This window comes from Colossoma macropomum, unplaced genomic scaffold (assembly GCF_904425465.1).
Source record: "Colossoma macropomum unplaced genomic scaffold, Colossoma_macropomum, whole genome shotgun sequence".
Classification (NCBI taxonomy): Eukaryota; Metazoa; Chordata; class Actinopteri; order Characiformes; family Serrasalmidae; genus Colossoma; species Colossoma macropomum.
Genome location: NW_023494792.1, coordinates 46,416,955 through 46,438,235, shown reverse-complemented (window position 1 = coordinate 46,438,235; position 21,281 = coordinate 46,416,955). Strand labels below are relative to the sequence as shown.

At 40.1% G+C, this 21,281-nt stretch overlaps 1 protein-coding gene across 2 annotated transcripts in view; it reads right to left on the bottom strand.

Annotated features, from left to right (window-relative positions):
• tbc1d22a (TBC1 domain family, member 22a) overlaps nt 1–21,281 on the bottom strand; it is a 193,042-nt gene that overhangs the window by 11,913 nt on the left and 159,848 nt on the right. For both annotated transcript variants that reach the window (XM_036577364.1, XM_036577363.1), the window contains exon 12: nt 17,443–17,538. In XM_036577364.1, coding sequence (XP_036433257.1) covers nt 17,443–17,538 — 96 coding nt within the window. The remainder of the gene's footprint in view (nt 1–17,442; nt 17,539–21,281) is intronic.

The window sequence follows — 21,281 nt, the reverse complement described above, 5'->3', positions numbered from 1 at the left end:
TTGCTCTGGCAGTACTAGAGTACTTTTGGAGTAGCTGGTGTTATTGTATAATGGTGCCAAAGTTTAATACTTGACTTACTTTAATACATCATCATTTCAACGTGCAGGAGCAGCAGCTCGCTTTTAACAACATATCATCTTGCTATTAACATATTTCTGCTCACATTTCAACTCCTTAACATCATAATTCAGAGGATCCAGTGAGAGCTTATTTCTAATACGTGCATGACTCCAGAATGACACACTACTTCAGAGGTGTATAGTTTATTGCTATTATTAGTGATGCATTTAATTATGTGTTGAAAATTAGCGTTTCAGTGCTTCTTGTATTTTGTTGCCCATTGACTTGTCGCTTTGTACTTAACAGCACATTTTAACCTCTTTTTGCAGGTCCCCTAGTGGAATGAAAACTGACCGATTTTTGCAATTAATCTTAAGACAAACTATTTTTTCCCATAACAGTTATCAGATTAACTAACACACTGTTGGCTCTCTGTGTGTGAAATGTTGTGACTCTGTGTTGAGCTGCTAGTGAGCAAACAGGGGTGAAAGGTGAGGGGTGAGAACCCCCTGCTGTGAGACAATTCACACTTCTCCACAAAGACAGCTGTGCCAAGACAAAATAGATAGCACAACTGCATTTTACTGCATAAAAAATTTACCACAAGAAAAAAAAAACCTTTAAACACAATAAAAACACTGTTAAGAATGACGACTAGCTTGATCACATACAAAGATTAAAATTCTGTTTGTTTCTGGTTTTATAAATGAAACACATTTGCATCAAAATATATTCAATCAATGTTCTTGAAGAAAAAAAAAAATGTGTAGCCCAAAAACCGCTCTGTGGGACCTCCAAAACAGGCAGAAGTAAAATTTTAAGGGTTTACTGTGATAAAATCACGGTAATTCATGGCCTCTTGGGGCTTCCTGCTTTATTTTCCCCCGATTCAGTAAAAAGAAGCTCTCGGTGTGGTCTATCTAAATGAATAGACAGCAGATGACTGCATTCCCATGATATCTCTCACGCTGCTCCTGCATATGCCGTGTACCAGTGTGAATACAATAAGATAGGACAGCACTTAATCAAGTCATGCTGTTAAACTGAACACCAACTACAATTACCACAAAGCACTGAAGAAGCAAAAAGGGGTGATTATCACACTATTAGCGCTGTGAAAGCTTTCCACAGTTTAAATGCAGTGGATCCCAAAGCACTGGTTTGTCTGGGCTGTATTTTTCTGCACAAGCTGCATAGAAATAATCCGTGGAAAAACTTCAAGGATAATGACCACTACTTGAGTGAGATTCCCTTCAAAATCACCTTGTCTGTTGCCACCGTGAAATGTGTTTATATTGCTCTCTTTTGTTTGCGTCTTATCTACGGACTTGATTGAATTCCGCGCTCTTAACTGAAAAAAGGAGCTGGCGTGATTGGTGCCGACCACAGTGGATTTCCAGCCGCACAGATAACGACAGACGAGCAGCTCAATTAAGTGCCCATTTTCGTGTGGCTGGCGAACAGAAAGACGCTCTTGGACTGATAAACTACTGCCGCCAATGACAACTCGCTAATGACTGCTACTGGCAAGTTTCATGTGGGTAGACGATGGTTTGGCAGAACACAGAGAGTGATTACTGCAGCTTCTGAGCTTTGTCACAGAGCGCATAACATCAAGGATTATGACAGTGGACGACTTCTGGTCCCCTCATCTTCTCGCCAAGCCCCCCTGAAACTGCAGGAATCGATCAGTGGCTCAAGAACAGCGGTGCAGTCACTCCATCAAACTGCACAGCCACAGCCATTCACATTCCCAGTGCTTGATCCTCGTGTTTTAAACGCCCATGCGGCGAAAGAAGCAGAGAAGGGTGATTGATCGCAGGGCCACTTTATAAACAGCTTTGTTAATAAAGGCTTTGGTGAAATGAAGACACGCCGGCTTTAGCCTAAGCTTTGGGGTACGTGGAGATCGGCTCTGTAATTACTTCCATGCCCCCTCTGTAGGGCTTTCTCTTTTTTTGGTATAAAGCATTCCTCCCTCCTCGCTTTCATTGAGTGTAATTCTGCTACAACAGCAACACTCCATCAACAAACTGTATTAAAGGCCATTTACAGGGGGGAGGGCTGCAGCTCACTCTGGAACAAGTGCGGCTAAAGGATAATCAATCATTAGGAGCACCTTAAACGAGCCTCCACTCACAGCCCAAGTTTGGACAAAATTGCAAGTTTCCTGATGAATGGGATGGGCTTTCTATTCATCAGGAGGGGTCCAACTCATCTAATCTTTCAACTCCCCTAATAGAGTCAACACTATAACTCAGCAACCACCATCCAGGGACAAGAGAAATATGACCACCACCATCAATCTGTGAAGATACTATTCCCTCAAAAGAAGTATGTAAACGATACTCTTTGTTTGTGGTTCATTAAATTTGAAGTTGTTTAAATCAGCTAACATAACCTTTGCTCTCATTAAACGGAATCATTTTAATGGAAGAGGAAATGGAAAAAGTGATAATCAAACCATGGCTGAATTTTTAAAACTTTAAATGACCTTTTTCAAGCATAAACAGACCACTGTCAATTACTGTTTGGAGTGGTTAAACGGTCACTTAATCAAGGCAGCTGACATTTAGACTGTTGGCAGCATCTGACAGACATTTAATTAAAGCTGTGCTATAGCTTCAAAGGAAACAGCAAGGAGACTGTCATTTTTCTACTTATCCAAAACTGATGTCTTTATGTTCAGTAGGATGTTAAATTCCTCCCCAAATCAGTAAACATGTAATGATGGCAATTAACAGTTTAATTAGCAGCTTAAAATGTTGAGACTTCAAATTTCTTGGTTCTTATTTGTGTGTATAGCCAATTTGTAATCACAACAAAATATCAGAAGTGCAGATAAAAACCAGTAAGCTGTATATTTATCCGCAAAATAGCACATGATAAGTAGCTGACGTGAAAAAGGCTGGCAATAAACAACTGTGCTAATTTAAGTAAACAAAAACGACTTTTAATTTCCTTAACAAAAGACTTCAAAACATCACTGCATTAAAGCCCAGAAGGTCCTCCATGTTGTCATGGAATCTTGCCACATTTTGTTTAACTGTTTCCTACTTGTAGTTCACTCGAATGCACAGAGAAAATATGGACTAACTTTCAATTTATATAACATTTGAGTTCGTAAGCAGAAGAGATATGAGGCGAATTTGAAAAAGTTATTGATCAAAGTTTCTTTTTAAAGTGCCTCATCACATTTAAAAAAAGATGGTTCTTCAAAGGTTTTTTAGTAAGGAAAATGTTTCTGTATAGAACCCGTTCTTTGAGTGTTCATGGTTCTATACAGAACCATTTTCTTTACTTAAGAACCCTTGAAGAACCTTTTTTTATGTAAGTCTATACAGTTGCTCAAATTTTAAGAAAGTTGTCTGGTGAATCTGGTGTTGATTATCAACAGTGTTAGGATTAAGGTTGGGTTTTGGTTGAAATTAAGGTTAGGGTTAGGTTTAGGTCTAGATTAAACCCTCCACAGGAAACAGGTGAATATGTAACAGGTGGAGCCATCATGACTGGTTATAAAAGGAACATTCACAAAAAGCTCAGTTATTTATGAGCAACAAAGCAGTTTAGCAGTTAGAACATTTTGTCAGATTTGTTAGAGATTTCACTATCACAGTCCATAATGTTATTAAAAGATTCAGAGAAGCCAGAGAAATCTCTGGGTCAAGGGCAAGGCCAAAATCCAATATTAAATGCTTGTGACTTTTAACCCCTTTGACAACAAAAAACTGACATGCCTGTGTAATGAATATAACCACATGGTCTTGGGAAAACCCTTGTTGAGTCTCCCGTGCGAAGTGGAAGCCATACACTCTTATAAAGATGGTTCTTCAAGGCTTCTTTAGTAATGTGCCAACTGCATGGGTAACTTGCACATCTGTGAAGACACCATTAATGCTGAGGGGTACATACGCATTTTGAAACAACATAGGCTACCAACTGTCAGAACAAAACCTTGACATCTTTCTCAGGGATGTTCCTGCTTGTTTCAGCAAGATAATGCCAAGCCGCACTCTGCTTGTGTCACATTAGAATAATATCTCACATTGAGAATGTGGCGCATTTTGAAGAGCAATGGAGACCCTTGACTGTTGAGCAGCTGAAGTGTTATGTCAAGCAAGAATAAGAGAAAAAAACCCTTTCACAATTACAACAACTGTTGTCCTCAGTTCTCAAAAGGTTACTAAACGCTCTTAAAAGAATAGGTAAATGTCCCGAAAATGTCCCTGTCTTAACTTTTTAGGAACATGTTGCAAGCATTAAATTTAGAATAAATGTATACGGTCAAAAAGGATTTGTTAATCATTGCGGTCTGCTTTTATTTACACATTACCTACTGTGCCAACTCTCAGAGATTTTTGTTGTTTTGTTGTTTTGAATATACTGCATTCAACCTAATGTTTAGATGCATTAAATATTTAATTGTTGGTTAAAGACAAACTATAACGACCAAAAAATGGTCTAAATGACTTAGAATAATATCAATGTTTACATTGTATTAGTTAAGAACGTTTTTCCTTCTCCTGTAAAATTATTTTTTGGAGATAGAACGTTTTGTTCTGACAACAAAGCATTCATCAAGTTATTCATCAAGTTATTATTTTGTGTATACTCTTGAGGAAATACAAACCCTTTAATTTCTTGACACTGAAACAAACAGAGAAAGGTCAGACCCAAACCTGATGACAAATAATGCAAATGAATTATGCAGTTAATGATGAAATTATGCAATTAAAATGAAATAATATAGCAAATAGACAGTAATAATCTAGACCTCTAGAATTAGATGGGTGAAATCTTACTTAAGCAGAGAAAAGCTTTGAGAATTTATCTGCAACCACTGCATTCTTCAAAAGGTTGCCACTTTGCTCGCAGTGCCGATAAACAACTTACACCAGTTTGTTAAAACTAAATTTTGTCCGTAAGTGTTTTTTTAGTTAATTTCTTCAAATAAAGCAACTCTGTAATCTACTGACAGAACTACATGAGTAAGTACTTGATAGAAAATGGCGTGGGGTGCATTAGCTGAGAGCCCTAAGCACTAAGTCAATCAGGCAGTGTGCCTCAGCCTCTCGGAGCTTGCACAACAAATTAAGAGTGTGTCTGCTCCCAGTTATTCACAAAGACAGGGAATCCATTTAGTTTCGGCTGTTTGAACCACCTGAGGTGGAACAAGACAAAACATTAGGAGCTGATAGTTGCTGGTTTTTAATTTAGCAGCATAATGAATGTAACAACCGTGAAGAGCTGTAGTTTTTTTCTCTTCCTCTGTTCTTTCTCTTTTCTTTTGGTTTTATTTATTCATTTGTGCTTATGTAAGACATGGGCACGGGAAATGAAATGCAACTTTTCTCAGCACTATTGTGAGAAAGAGCGATGTTATTGAATAAAGGCACACAAAAAAAAGGTTTGAAAGGCATGGATGCAGAACTTTTTCTCTTCTGAGATTTGAAAAATCAAAGATAGTAGGTGGACCAAAGAATTATACATATTTATGCAAGTAAACAAAACCCTGTGGAAAAAAAAATCGTGGCTGGGTGGACTTAAGTGCTGTGTGATGCACTTTTTAATTTAGCACAAAGCACTGTGATAACCAAAAGAGCACTCAGACCCGGATAAGTTAAGCTATACCCTGATAGCTGGGACTGCAGGCTATTAATATCCACTACTAATGAAGCGCAGCCAAAGTGTATGTCGTAGCGAGGCTTCAACAGAACACAGTCCTATCACACTGACTGTAATACAAAAGCCTGTTTCAATTAAGACCTGCACTCATGTATGATGTTGATAATAAGAGCACATAACTCTACATTTTGTGCCTCAAGCAGAACATAATAGAGATCCCTGCAGCCTCACACCAACATATAAATCCCATAACATATAAATCCCATAACATATAAATCCCAAATCATCCAACTGTGTGGCAGCAGCGCAGTGTATATAATCATGCAGATACAGGCCAGCAGCTTCAGGTAATGTTTAACCATTAACCTTCAGAATAGGGGAAAAATGTGATCTCAGTGATTTTGCCCTTGGCATGACAGGCTAGTTTCAGTATTTCTATAACCTGCGGATCTCCTGGGATTTTCACACACAACAGTGTCTACAGTTTACTGACAATGGTGCAATGAAAAAACTTCCAGTTCTACGCACAGAAACGCCTTGGTGATGAGAGTGGTCAGCGGACAAAGGCCAGACTGGTTCAAGCTGACAGAAAGGCTATGGTAACTCATATAACCACTCTGTACAATTGTGGTGAGCAGAAAAGCATCTATAAAATGCACAAAAACCACAAAATCCACAAAAAACTTGAGGTGGATGGGCTACAACAGCAGAAAATTTTGTCCAGTTTTGGTGAGCCTGTGCTCACTGCAGCCTCAGCTTTCTGTTCTTGGCTGATGATGCAGTGGGCACAGGCTCACCAAAACTGGACAACCTAACCTGGTCTGATGAATCTCGATTTCAGCTTAGGCACACAGATGGTAGGGACAGAATCTGGCACCAACAGCATAAATCCATGGACCCAACCTGCCTTGTGTCAATAGTCCAGGCTGGTGTAGGTGGTGTAATGATGTGGGAAATGCTTTCGTGGCAAACTCTGGGCTCACTAATTACCAGTCTATCATTGTGTGAAATCCACAGCCATTTGAGTACTGTTGCTGAGCATGTGCAACCCTTCACGGCCACAGAATTCAAAATTTTCAATTTTTTTTTTAATAGCTTCTTCCAGCATGACAATGCCCCTGGATCCAAATCCGACAGAACATCTTTGGGACATGGTAGAATGGGAGATTCAAAACATGAAAGTACACCTGAAAAATCTGGAATTTTTCAGGATTGCAGGATGTAATCATGTCAACGTGGACCAGAATCTCAAAGGAATGTTTCCAACGTTTTGTGGAATAAATGCCATGAAGAACTGAAGCGGTTTTGACAGCAATGGGAGGCACTAGTATTAGTATAGTGTTCCTAATAAAGTGATTGGTGAGTGTAATTCTAGCAAAATCCAATTAATTGTTTAAGGCTTTGCAGGGCGATTACCAGCAGCACAAGGAGACCATATTTTAGCATGTTTGTTTTCTCCTGATGTAGTGATGCTACTTCTTTAAATTTAACCCCCCCAAAAAATACAAAATCTTACATAGGGCCGCTTTAACTTAAAAAATCAACAAAACATGTAATATGACCAAGAGTATTAAAATTTTTGCATAGTTAAAATTCATACTCAGGGGGCGGGGCGGGGGTGGTGGAAATGTGGCACACTTTTCCCCCCTACATTTTTTTCAACCAGCCCACCTTGGAGAAGACCACTTTGGCTAGTCCCAAGGTTATCTGAGTTTGAGACTCCTGATCTGGGTTAAGGAATTATAACTCATTCATCGTAACTACCTGGGAAACTGTTACAAATCTAGTCCTGACATAGTAGGTGACACTTCACATTTTTGTCCAGAACATGTATAAAAACAAGCACACACACACACACACACACACACACACACACACACACCCCCCCCCACTCTTGTGTCGTTATTCAACGTGCTCCGTTCTGCTGTAAACTTCAATTAAATCAACCCATTAAAACTCTAAAGTGGGAGATTGATTTCTCTCTCTCTCTCGCTCCCTCGTTCGTCCACGCATAAACGCGTTATCCTCGCCTCATGCTTGAGGGCTACCTAAGCTATAGAAAGCTCCACTCAGGATATGTCACTACATTAAAAGCTCTAGGACACAACTATGACCCAAAACCTCCCACAGAACAGAATGAGTTCTATCTGTGTGCCTGTCTGCCCACTGCAGCAGATGAGGGTTATGACCCCTGGCCCTGCGCTGGAGGAGGTGGAGAAGTGAGAGGCCGGGGTAATAGATTTGGAAGTGGGAGGGAGCGGTGCCCCTGGCAGGCGGGGCAGGTTAGGAGGCAGGTGGCATATGGCATGTCAGGTGGCCTCTGTGTTCTGTGGACTCTTAGGTGGCGAGAGGTGATGGGTAAGAGAAAGCCGCTCAACATGGCTAGGCCATATGCTCAGGTGTGGCCTCCGCAGTCAGTGTCTGCTGTGCGACAACACAACCTGTGGTATTAAAAGTGACCCGCAAAAACGGCTACAACTGACATGTTATGTAATACTGCTATCATAACAAAACCTTGGATCTCTGAAATGGTTTAAAGGGGAAGGAAAAAGCATTATTAACTTTAATGTTAATGCAATCAGAGTTTACTCCAAGTAAACTTGGACCACTTTTCATGAAATATTGCTACAATGTAAAAACAGCTGGGAAAAATATAATAAAAAAAATAATAATAAAGATAAGCTGAAATCTGTTCAGCTTAAAAAGCATAATTTCCTGCCCCCAAAGAACTTTTTTTAATTTTCTTAGTATTTAATACAAGCATCTTTCGCTCTGTGTTAACTGTAATCATATGGACATCATTTGCCTGAACAGTATTAACCAATTAACCAATGTTTATTAGAATTATTTCACATATCTGTTAATATATCTATGCATATTAGTTTTGACTCATTTCAAGAACGTGTGTGTTTTACTTTGGAATAAACTTTAAACGATATAAAAATCAAAACAAAAACTCTCCTCTGGAAAAGCAAATGAATCGGTAACCAGAGACAGAAAGGGGAGGAAAAGGTTCTTGGTCCGTTTCATTAGCTCCTCCAAAGGCTTCCTCGTTATGTGATAAACAAACCCCTAATGAGAGCTCATTTGCTGCATATTGCCCTCGCTAAATGCCAGCAGGCTTTGACATTTGGCTGTGTGTGGCCTGCAGTGGCGGTCCGCGGGGGCCGGCGACAGGCGGCTCACAGCTGAGGCCCGAAACCGTAGCATTTCTACAATGGTGATGCTTCAGCTCGGGCTGGGCCTGACAGATCAGAAAAAAGAAGGAACACTCGCAACCCTAAACATGGTTAGCTCTGGCAAGATTTCCCCATAATGACATTTAATCTCTGTAAATATCGTCTCTATGGAAACAAAATGTCTAAAATGCTAGTTTTATAGGAGAAGGAAAAAACATTCTTTCCTTTATGTTACATAAACGTAACAAGAAATTATTCCAAGTATTTGGAGCTATTCTGTTGATCCATTTGCCATGAAATGTTCACAACATAAAGGGCAGTTAGTGTACAAGAAAAAAAACAGTTTTGATATAACAGTGCAGATACTTTTCCATGTGACTGCACACACACACATGTATGATCATATACACACAGGTGGTAACATCTTACCTAACACCTGCCTATTTCTACCCCTTTCTTCTTCTTATTCAATCATTGTTTCATATCTCTTTGCTATCTCTATTTGTATGTTGTTTTAATGTCTTTTTCTATCATTAATTATGATGTCAGCAATTAACATTTAATTTGTAGCTGTTATGAAATAACTAAGGTGTAGTGATTTAATATACACCGATCAGGCATAACGTCATGACCACCTCCTTGTTTCAACGCTCATTGTCCATTTTATCAGCTCCACTTACTATATAGGTGCACTTTGTAGTTCTACAGTTACAGACTGTAGTCCATCTGTTTCTCTGCATACTTTGTTAGCCCCCTTTTACCCTGTTCTTCAGTGGTCAGGACCCCCATGGACCATCACAGAGCAGGTACTCTTTGGGTGGTGGATAATTCTCAGCACTGTAGTGACACTGACGTGGTGGTGGTGGGTTAGTGTGTGTTGTGCTGGTCTGAGTGGATCAGACACAGCAGTGCTGCTGGAGTTTTATGAACACTGTGTCCACTCACTGTCCACTCTATTAGACACTCCTACCTTGTCAGTCCACCTTGTAGATATAAAGTCAGAGACGACAGCTCATCTGCTGCTGCACAGTTTGTGTTGGTCATCCTCTAGTCCTTCATCAGTGGTCACAGGACGCTGCCCACAGGACGCTGTTGGCTGGATATTTTTGGTTGGTGGACTATTCTCAGTCCAGCAGTGACACTGAGGTGTTTAAAAACTCCAGCAGCACTGCTGTGCCTGATCCACAGAGTTTTAGGATTAAACAGGTGAAGACTAACATCTCATTATATCAGCAGCAGTTTGGGAACAGCTCAGTATGGAAAATTTATTCAGATAAAAACATCTGCAATGCTTAGCATCAGCATTATTTAGTGAGTAAATTTGTTTTAACAATTTTGTACAGCTGATTATTTTATTACAGCACATTATTTGATACTGTTTTCTTTTGATTTTATTTCTCTGTGCTCTAAAGACTTTATTTATTGATCCATTTTTTACTCTGCACTTTGTGTGATGGGCCAGAATGGGTCAGTTGAGAAGAGAATACTGTTGTACTAGGGTCACTTTTTGGCCCAAAATATAACGTGATTCGGTTCAGTTCAGTTTTTGACAGAATTATGTCAGGATCGAGTCGAGTTTAGACTCAAAATGTGATGCTGTGTGCTGGGGTGGGTCACACTCGGACAAACATTTTTTTCATCAACGTTTCAGGACCGATTAAAGCACAAATTTTAAACCCCTGGAAAAAAGGAGCAAGATAATGACATGCTTAATAATCATTAAATGAAATGCGTAATAATCATTAAAAAAAAGGAAGTGCAATTTACAGTTTCAGAAAGCACAAAGCATCTAACAGGGGCAGCTATTCTCCTGCTATGCTCATTTAAGCAGGCTTTAACACAGTTTGACAAAACTCATCAGTAACGATGGCACCGATCTGAATGAAAGTACTGGTTTGGACATTAGAGGGAAAAAGGAATAAATTAAATCCAATCCTGTAACAAATCTATCTTAAATAGCCACACCTGCATTATGCGATGTGACGTTAGCTGTGTACTTCCTCCTGTGGGGTAGTAGAGTGTTTGAGCAGTTTGAGTATGACGGCCTGCTTTTAGATGTTTATCTTAAATGAAGTGCATCAATTAATACTAGTTCATTTGAAAGCTTAGTAGTTTTTAGAGAAAAATGATCAGCTTGCTATTGGTCCCATTTTGGAGTCAATATTGGTATCATAAAAAAAATGCCACCTGCAGTGAATTTCTCCACATGCTTTTTCTCGTTTAGCATTCTTTCACTCGTCTTCCTTCTTTCTTGCACCAGCCCCCTTCTCAGGTGCGTCCACAACTCAAAATGTGGAGTATTGATCAGCAGAGCTGCTTCTTTAATTAGACTGGCTAGAGTGAGTGCAGCGGGTAGCCACAGGCCTGCAGGACAGGAGGAACTCCATGCTAAAGTACTGTGCACTGACCCGACGCAGCCAGAGTGGAGGGACACTCCCTCAGGAAAGGTCACCACAGAGAGAGAGAACGGAGATGCCGAGTGATGCTGGCAGGCCGAGCATAGGTAGGTGTGTGCGTGTGTTATATGAACAGCTCACTGTGCTCTGCCCTTCTCTCTTATTAATTGGGTCAGACTTATTAGCCGCCCTCCTGCCAGGAATAGAAGCCAGTACATGGACTGGAACAATCCCAACTCAAAGAGAGAATGAATTAACTGTATATGGTCTACTATAATAACAGTACACTTGCCAAGCCAAACAGGTTCATTAAAAATGTTCGACTGCAAAAGAAAAACAAGCATTTTTCTTTTATTTATCTATTAACAGTAAATCTCACTGGCACTGATTACAAAACAAAGCCATTACGAGTCTCCTAAATATGCAAAATGCTAAACATTATGTAGGCCTTACTGAAGAGAAACAAACAAGCAGCAGGTGGATGGATGAATAATAGGCCCCAGCCAATTCGAAAATTTTGTGACTGACAAAATCCTAATTTTGAGAATCTAAAAATCCTGGTAACTGATAGTAACAGGCCACATATTTTAAAATGGTTAATAATTTATCACACTGTGCTTAGTTAAACCGGGCTTTATTGACTGATACGACCGCCAGTTGTCAACGGTGAATCGCCAGGTGTGATTTTCTGTTCTCAGTAGTCAGAAATTTGGGAGAAGAGCAGAACCTCAAAGTCTGAAAAATGTGTACCATGGCTGTCCAAAGTGTGGTCAATTTGATACGGTCTGCTTTAAAGTTATTCTAACTCTAACCAAACATATCTTTATGCTATGTACACTATATGGGCAAAAGTATGTGGACACCTGGCCATCATCTATATGAGCTTGTTGGACATCCCATTCTAAAATCATGGGCATTAGTATGAAGCTGATCCCTCCCTTTGCAGCTATATCAGGCTCCAATCTTCTGTGAAGATTTTCCAGAAGATTTCACAGTGTGTCTTGGGAATGTGTGCCCATTTAGTCAAAAGAGCATTTGTATGGTCAAGCACTGATTTTGGACAAGAAGGTCTGGCTCACAATCGACATGTTCAGTGGGGTTGAGGTCAGGGTTCTGTGCAGGTTACTGGAGTTGGTCCACACCAAGCTGTGCTTCTCCTGGCATCCAGGTAGTGAAGCCTGATTTATCACTGCATAGAACACATTTCCACTGCTCCAGAGTCCAGCAGCAGTACGCTTTACATCCGTACTCCGTTTCATGAAGCTCCTGATACACAGTTCATGTGCTGTTGTTGCGTCCAGAGGCAGTCTGGAACTCTATAGTGAGTGATGCATCAGAGGATAGGCGATTTTTTACGTGCTACATGATTCAGCACTTGGCAGCCCCACTCTGTGAGTTTGAGCGGTCTACCACTTCGCGGCTGAGCTGCTGTTGCTCCTAGGCACTTATTTTCACAATCGCAGCACAGTACAGTTGACCAGGCCAGATCTAGCAGGGCTGAAATTTCATGAACCGACTTGTGGCAAAGGTGGCATCTTGTGACAGTGCCACGTTTAAAGTCGCTGAGCGCTTCAGTACAACCCACTCTAGTGCACAAGGTATGGAGATTCCCAGAATTTTTTAGACAGTCAAAAGTGTCTATTATAATATCAAACAAGCCACTACATATTCGTGCGTTATTAGGTGAATTCTAATAAAAACTGATCAACTATCTTAACGGACAGAATAAGTAGATGAACCCAATAAAAGAAGTTCACCCATTACCATGCAGGTAGGAAGAAAGACATTTGCACAATCCACTGATGATAGACATAGCCTCCCCAAAGAACAGCCTGGTAATCACATTTCTGATACGCTGATATAGAGTAGATGAGTCACACTAGATCCAATCCGCACCCTTGGATGGCAGCCGTATCCCATTTCTCATCACAAGTCTTTCCTTCAGCCTACGTCTGTCTCTGTGACCCATAATTATTATCACAAAAAGGAATCAAATTCACAGGCGTTCACGCAAAAAAAACTACTGCATTACACTTCCCAGACGCTGCACAAAGATTTATAGCCATCCCTGAAAGTGTTTTCAGAGTACTTTCCAAAAGACCCCACTAACAATCCATTACGGCAAGCTGAGTCCATGAGGAATGGGAGTGTGTGAGTGAATCTTGATGAAGTACGGTCCAGGCTTCCTTCTTTCTCAGGCATACCCAACCTTTCTTCAGACTACACCATTACGTCATTTACATCTCACTGTCCACAAGCATGAAGGCCTAACTGGCAAAGAGTAGGGCTGCCCAATATGGACAAACTATCATATTGTGATTATATTAGTTATTAAATTAATTAGTTAATTATATACCTTGCAATGTATTAAAAGACCTGTGAGGTATGATTAAATATTGGCCTACCTAATTTTATACAAAATTTAGATCTGTTCAAACTCGTGAATGACTTGAAACTCATCGGGATCATCTGTGACCGCTCAGGACGCTCAGAACTGCAAAGTGGAGAATGATGTGTACAGGTTGAACTGAATGAAACTGAATACTTGTAGCAATTATCTGTTTATAATTTAATCATTTCCTGCGATAACCAAATATGCAGCTGTTTTAAATGACAGTTTCTAGCTAGCTGACACAGCAGTGAAGCTGTGAGTGTTAGCTTCACGTTCGGAACAAAACAGGGCGATGATCAGGACCGATTTGCGCAAGTTTATACTTAAATCTGGGTGTGAAGTCTTTACTAAGTCCTTAGTTAACACTAGTTTGTTTCAAACTATCCTTTTACTAAACTTGGTTGCACTACAAATGCATTTCTTAAGTCATGTCTTAACTAGTAAAAACTGACTAATGTGTATGTTGTTTTAACATGACGATAACATGCTCAGAACCAGTCCTGCCATGGAAACGCAATGGCAGCCTGCACTGACTTTTTCAATGGAAAAATATCCAGCATAGAAGAGAATGATGTGTACAACTTAAAGAATAAAAGTAATTACCTATAGCCATTGCCTGCTTATTCTTTAGTATTTCCCTGAGACAACGAAACATGCAGCCTTTTAAATGACAGTTTCTCAATACTCAACACAACAGCAGCCTTCATTTAGACACTTAGGCAGCTGCTGAGTCTCACTGAGCTGGAGCTGTGGGTGTTAAGCTTCATGCTCGGAGTTAAGACCAGGGTGACGATTAGAGCTGTAAGTAAAATCACAGCATATAGCGTTTAGACTTTTTAGCGTAGGTAACCAAAAAAGTAATGTTTTTGGTCTTTTATGTGTTTTTTATGTAGTTACTGATGGTTTCCCTAACACTTACTCCTGCTTAGGGGGATGTGTAAATATTAGATAACTACTAAGCTCCGTGTTGAAACGAATTTGTGTGGTGCTACTTGTTCTTATTTATTACTGCATAATGCATGAACTTAGTAAACACTTGCATTACAACTACACTATGTTTGAACTTACGCACAACTGGTGCAACCGACCACAGTGCAGTAACTAAAATCACATGATTTAGTAATATGTAAATCTGAACTTCGTAAACACTTGTGCTACAACTAAGCTATGTTACATTTGAATATACATACAACTGGTGCAACCGGCCCTTAGAACATTTAAGCAAATTACTGAGTAAGACGGCAGATAAAGAGAGTAAGATGGAGAGAGAAATCTCCCTCTCATGATTGTACGTAGCACAGGAGGGCAGAGATGAATGTGTGCGGCCCCTGACTCATGGGTGGCTGTCTGAATGCCAAGCAGAGGCTGGCTGGCTGGCTGGCTGCTGGTCTGCTGGTGCAGGGGATCATACTGAATCAGTGGGCACTGTAAACACAATCAATCAACACAGGGAGGGGGGAACAGTCTGCCCCGCAACACACCACATACCACGCACCGCTGCCTCACTGCATATTCAACAATACACTCTCTCGCACATACGCTATTTCTATAAACACATTCGAAGTTCTTCGCACACACACACACAAAGACACAAACGGAAAGCTTCAGTTCAATCTACAGAATAAGAAAAGGGAGAGGGAAATGCAGGAGACAGGAAAAAACACAAAACAGCAGAGAGGAGAATAACAGAGTGTAATGAAGAAAGACAGAGCTAAAGAAAGAGAGGAGAAAGCTTACATTGTTCCGCCATAACAAAAATTTCCATTTCCATTTTTAAACTACTAGGTTTCATGATGAATGGACCAATAGAAATGCTCCAGAATTACTTGGAATAAACATTCCATAACATAATTATGTCCCTGTAAACCATGTTGGATACACACATACATACAGTGCTGCTTGAAAGTTTGTGAACCCTTTAGGACTAAGTGAATATCTACATAAATGTGACCTAAAATGTGATCAGATCTTCATTTAAGTAAAAAAAGTTGTGACTCAACACTAAATTTCTTTGTTGGCAAAAGTATGTGACCCTCTGTTGTCAGCGGTGTGACCCCCTTGGGTAGCAATGACTTCACCTAAACGCTTTCTCTAACTGTTGATCAGCTCGGCACACTGACTTGAAGGTATCTTGGCCCATTCCTCCTTGGAGAACTGCTTCAACTCTGTTAGCCTATGTGCTTTCTTGCATGAATGCCATGGTCTTAGATTTTGCCACAACATTTCTATTGGATTAAGGTCTGGACTTGCAGACTAACTGGTATATCTAGGGTCACTGATTTTCTGCAGGATCCACCTTCTGTTGAGGTTTCAGCATTTTATTAGGAACACCTGCTTTTATCTACACACAATATGCATTTCTCAGCTCCACTTACCATATTTTCTACCGGTTCTACAATTACAGACTGTAGTCCATCTGTTTCTTTACTTGGTAAGCTCCCTTTTTCTCTGTTCTTCAATGGTCAGAACCACCACAGTGCATATTTTATTTGGGTGGTGGATCATTTTCAGCATTGCAGTGACACTAAAGTGGTGGTGGTGTCTTAGTGTGTGTTGCACTGGTATGAGTGGATCAGACACAGCAGTGCTTCTGGAGTTTTTAAACACTCCACTCACTGTCCTCTCTATCAGACACATGTAACTTGTTGTTCCACCTTGTAGATGTAAAGACAGACATGATAGCTCATCTGTTCCTGCACAGTTTGTTAGTCATCCTCTAGACCTTCATCAGTAGTCACAGGATAAAGATGGCTGGATATTTCTGGATGGAGGACTATTCGTATTGTTACCTTATCTATTCACATGTTGATGTTGATGGTGAAGACTCAGGTTCATGTTTTTTTTTTTTATTCTTTTAAGTATGTGACCCTCTGCTGTCAGCGGTGTGGTTAAATGGTTAAATTCTGCAAATAAGCAGTAATCGTACGGAGGCCGCTGGTGATATCCTGTATAAATAAAAATAATGCGTGGCCACGACTTAGTATACCGTGATCTTGTCCCCATGCCTTACTAAGTCATAGTAACGACTTAATCTTCTCATTCACACGTCTTACTAAGTCGTGGCCACGCATTAGGATCTTGTTCCCATGCATTATTTTTATTTATACAGGATGTCATCATCAGGGCTCCGTAGTAATTGTGTATTCAAATGCATTAGTGTGTTCTCTGTAGAGAATGTGCAAATTTATTTTCACTTAGAAAATAAACAAAACATGTAACTTGACGAGAGGACCTCAAATTGTTGCCTACAACTATCTAAGTTAGCCCACGGTAACTCGTCCAAAATGTTACCTGCCCACCGGGAATTGTCCTGACCCTTCCGAATAACCACTCCGCCATTGTTAAATGCTTAAAGTGGGTTCTGTGCTTTGTTTACTCAGAGCATGAAGCTATCATAGTGACAACTTTCAGAAATACACAAGCACAATCAAAATGCACTTATAACAGATATCTGTCCGCCCTCGTCATGATACTTCATCTAAAGCCTTAACCTACACTTACCTACACAGGAAGAGTGAGAGAGTGAGAGAGAGAGAAAGAGAGAGAGGCGCGAGGGGACGACCACCCTAAGTGCTTGGTGCAATGTCACCTTACAGCAGCTGCCATTGTCATCAAGCTAATGCAAGCGCAACGACCCGGCGACCCCCACAGTTAATGAGGATAGAGAGGCCCGAACGAGGACACTTACTGCAGCTCAGGGACTACAGAGAGACATGGCAAAGACACCAAGCAAGGCAGAAACACACACATACACACGTATCTGCACTGATGGGAATATCCCAAACTCACCTGGAAGTCCTTCTCCTCCAGAATCTCCTTCCTCCAGCGCACCAGGAAGGCAGCACACACGTAGAGGTGGAAGTGGGAGAAGCCTTCAGGCTCGGCCTGTCAACAGAGTGGGACAATCAGCAGGGAAATGTTCGCTCTTTAAGTGTGGATTAATGATGAATTTTTGACCCCTTAGAGAAAAACTGGGTCAGGGTTAGACAAACTGCTGTGGCTTCAGGCCGTCCCTCGTACACTCAGACAAAGGAAATTATCTCCTACTAAGAGAACCTAAGAAGAGTTTTCAACAGTTTCAAAAATCATATATCCAATCAGACACATCATATACTGATTATTGAGAACAATATTCACAAGGAGCAACATGTTTTGCAACATTTTTTTTATAACTCGATCGGTTATAAATGCCTAGGAGGTATGTCTGGATGATTTATTTAAAGACCAGACAACTTGTAACTGCTGTATTCTTAATTTTCTGATCATTATAACTAATATGTCCTGTTCAATAAATAACCACATACAGTGCCAAAAAGATTCAACCCTCTTAAAAGCCATCCGATTCGTCTGCATTACTAATGACACACAGACTGTTCCAGCAAGACTTTTTAGTGCAAACCAGTATGCTCTTTTATAGGACCATCTTTTGCTGAAATAACAGCTTTAAGTCTGCTGGGGTAAGTTTCTACCAACTTTGCACCCTGGGATTGATTTTCACCCACTCTTCCGGACAGATTTGCTCCAGGTTGGCTGGATGATACTTGTGGAATGCAATTTTCGAATAGTACCAAAAACTCTCGACTGGATTGAAATCTGGACATTGTAGAACATTCACTTTTTTTGTTCTGCCACTCCTGTGTTGCTTTGTTTTTGTGCCTAGGGTCACTGTCCTGCCGAAAGCTTTAGTTTTATAGCAGACCGAAGGAGGCTGTCTTGTAGTGTCTCCCTGCATTTCGTACCACCCATCCGTCAACATCCATCTGTCCTTTCCAGTTTCTAGCAATTTACCAAACAGTGCTTACTCAGATATCCAAACATTTGGATATCAGTTTGTAGCCTTTTCCTTCTTTCCTTCTTTGGTCCTCATTTTCACAGCTTTCCTTCAGATTCACAGTCTGATCAATGGTACATATATTAATTCTTTTATCTGTAAAAGTTACTTATTCAATGTTTCACAGCTAGGGTCTGATTGTAAGCCAACTGTGTTCTTGTTAGGGCAATATCTTTAATCTGTGTAAACTTGGAGCTTCCACAATACAAGGATTTTGCGAACAGTATTTTTCAGTTAGTAACTTTTGCCGCAGAATATCTTCTTTCATAGAACAATTACTGCTTTAAATTAATTAATCCTGAGCCCCTCAAGTCTTTTTAAATAAAATGAAAAAAAAAATAAAAAAGTGTCTTTTGTAATCTAGATGGATGAATCTGATCATAGCATAGTATTTATAGCACACATGATTTTGGTCTTCATAAAAGATTATTTGCAAGGTTTCAGAAGGCAAACAGACAAACCACTAAATTTTGTCAAGCATCATTTCATAAATCACAAATTAGTATGACCACACTACTGATTTTTGCACTACATAAAATGAAACTGCACATCTCAATGAACTTCCAGTTTCAAAATGTTGCCAAAATTACAAAGAAGGTCACATGACCTAATAATTACAATCAATGCCCACAAGCACAATCAACGCTCAATATGTGACTACTTGTAATACTGCAATGTGGCAGCATTTCAACTTTCAAATAAATGTGGCATAAATGAATCCAAATAAATGTGCAGAAATGCTAATTAAAAATATAAATATTTGTCCATGGACTGAGTAGGGATGCATCGATACAGGAATTGGATGCTGATGCTAACAACTCACATTTCTTTATGTACTTATATGCTGATGCCTATCTATACAATACATAAACATTTATGAAATGTAGAAATTGTGTCTAAATCCACTTGTATTGGCATTACAGAAAGGAATCAGAAACATTCATTTCTGTAGTGTTACAGATGCAGTAAAATGAATAAAATGCAGTCACTTAGAGTTGCCTAAAAAAGAGCGCTATATTTACATCGTCGTATATTGGTTTGAAATACTGTTCAAATCTAAATATCTGTCCAATGGACATAATTTTTCAAAGGAAATCATCTCCTGATAGTGATATGATTCTGATATCATCACACATCTCTAGTATCAAGCATTCTACGATTGGTAGTGATATCAAAATTGAAAACTCTTTATCATGACAACCCTACATAAACATGCACCAAGCTTCATAACACATACTTCTTACAAAAATGGTGGAAAGGCAAAGTACAGATTGTTCATATCCTGAGCAGAAAACTTGCACCAGGCAGACCCCAAATCATGGAACAACGACCATACTGAATAAATCATCAACTAAAAGTGAAAAAAGCTGTTCTAGAGTTTGAAAAACCTCCTCTTGCTCCATTTTATCATGCACTGTGTGTCTGCTGAATTGAAATGGGATGGGATGCTTCCCAGATATCCTGTACAATGATAACCCTACTGATCTGCAGCAGTGAAAATGATAAAACCCCTCATCTGCATGTGTACATATTATCCCAGCACAAAGCTGCAGTCAAAAAGGCCCAAGTACGGCACACTCTCACGCACACAGGGACAGTACTGGGAGGGCATGAATGATTCAATCCAGCTCGGCAAGCAGTGCAGTGCACAAAAGTTGCTCTACTGTGCAAATGTAGGCAAACATGGGCCAGCATGAGTAAACAGAGAGACGGATGGAGTGCCAGCGGTATTGTTCAAAGAGCACAGGCCCCATGAGGAGCCTGAGAAGTGCAGCTTTCTACAACTGGCCATGTGAAGGCTTCACACAGGAGAGCCTATGATCATCTTTCATGCCAGCCACGGAGAGGACTTAATGAAAATCAATGGCTTCGTTGCTTTACGCCAATAAACAGCCAAGACGGGTCTACCCTTCAAGGGTAAATGAGAGCAATGGAAACATTCCCAACTATACCAGGGGCTTAGAAAACACAGCACACACACACCACACTTCCACACATACAGTGGCGAGAGCAAGCTTCAGAGCCACACGTTACGTCCAGCGCAATTACCCTGAAGTCATCTTCCGTCACCTCCTTGTCAAAGTGACCACACAAGCGTGAAATCCACTTAATTAGACACTCAACAGACAGGCCTGGGCTGCAAGGGCACCTGCATATGTCCAACCGCATGGAAAGAAACCAGAACATTTTTTTGCACTCAGCTTTGGCCTTTTCAAATTTATCAAACAAGAAAGCTCTTCTTGCAGTTGCTCCATTTTAAGAGGTGCTGGGAGTCTGCTGAACAGGACCCAAGTCAATTTGTTTATTTGTGTTCTTATTCATTGAAAGAAGATTCCATTTCCTAAAATAACTGGCCTAAGACAAGAGGTTGCACGCAGACTGTAAAGATGTGATTTGAAACACTGAGCTCTTTTGAAACCGAGTTTCTTTATGGAACACTTTCTTTGTGGCCTCATACATACATGTCTGAAACTAGTTTTTCCCCTGTTTTCAAAAAAACAAAAAACAAAAAACAAAACAAAAAGTTCACCTATATCAACAGTGCTTTTGCTGTTCTCTATCCACATGTAAAACGACTCAAACACCAAGGGGTGATGGATGATACCTCATAAAACTGAACGTCAAACACCTTGAGAAGAACATTGTGAGCATGCGCATTGCAAAAAATAGAGACTACAAACCTAAAGCAAAGAAAGTCTAACAAAATGATGGAGATATGTTGCAACTACAGTAGGCCGATTCAACTTAATGCAGGAAGATCTCTAAGATTCAATATCTCACACAGATTCAAAATCTA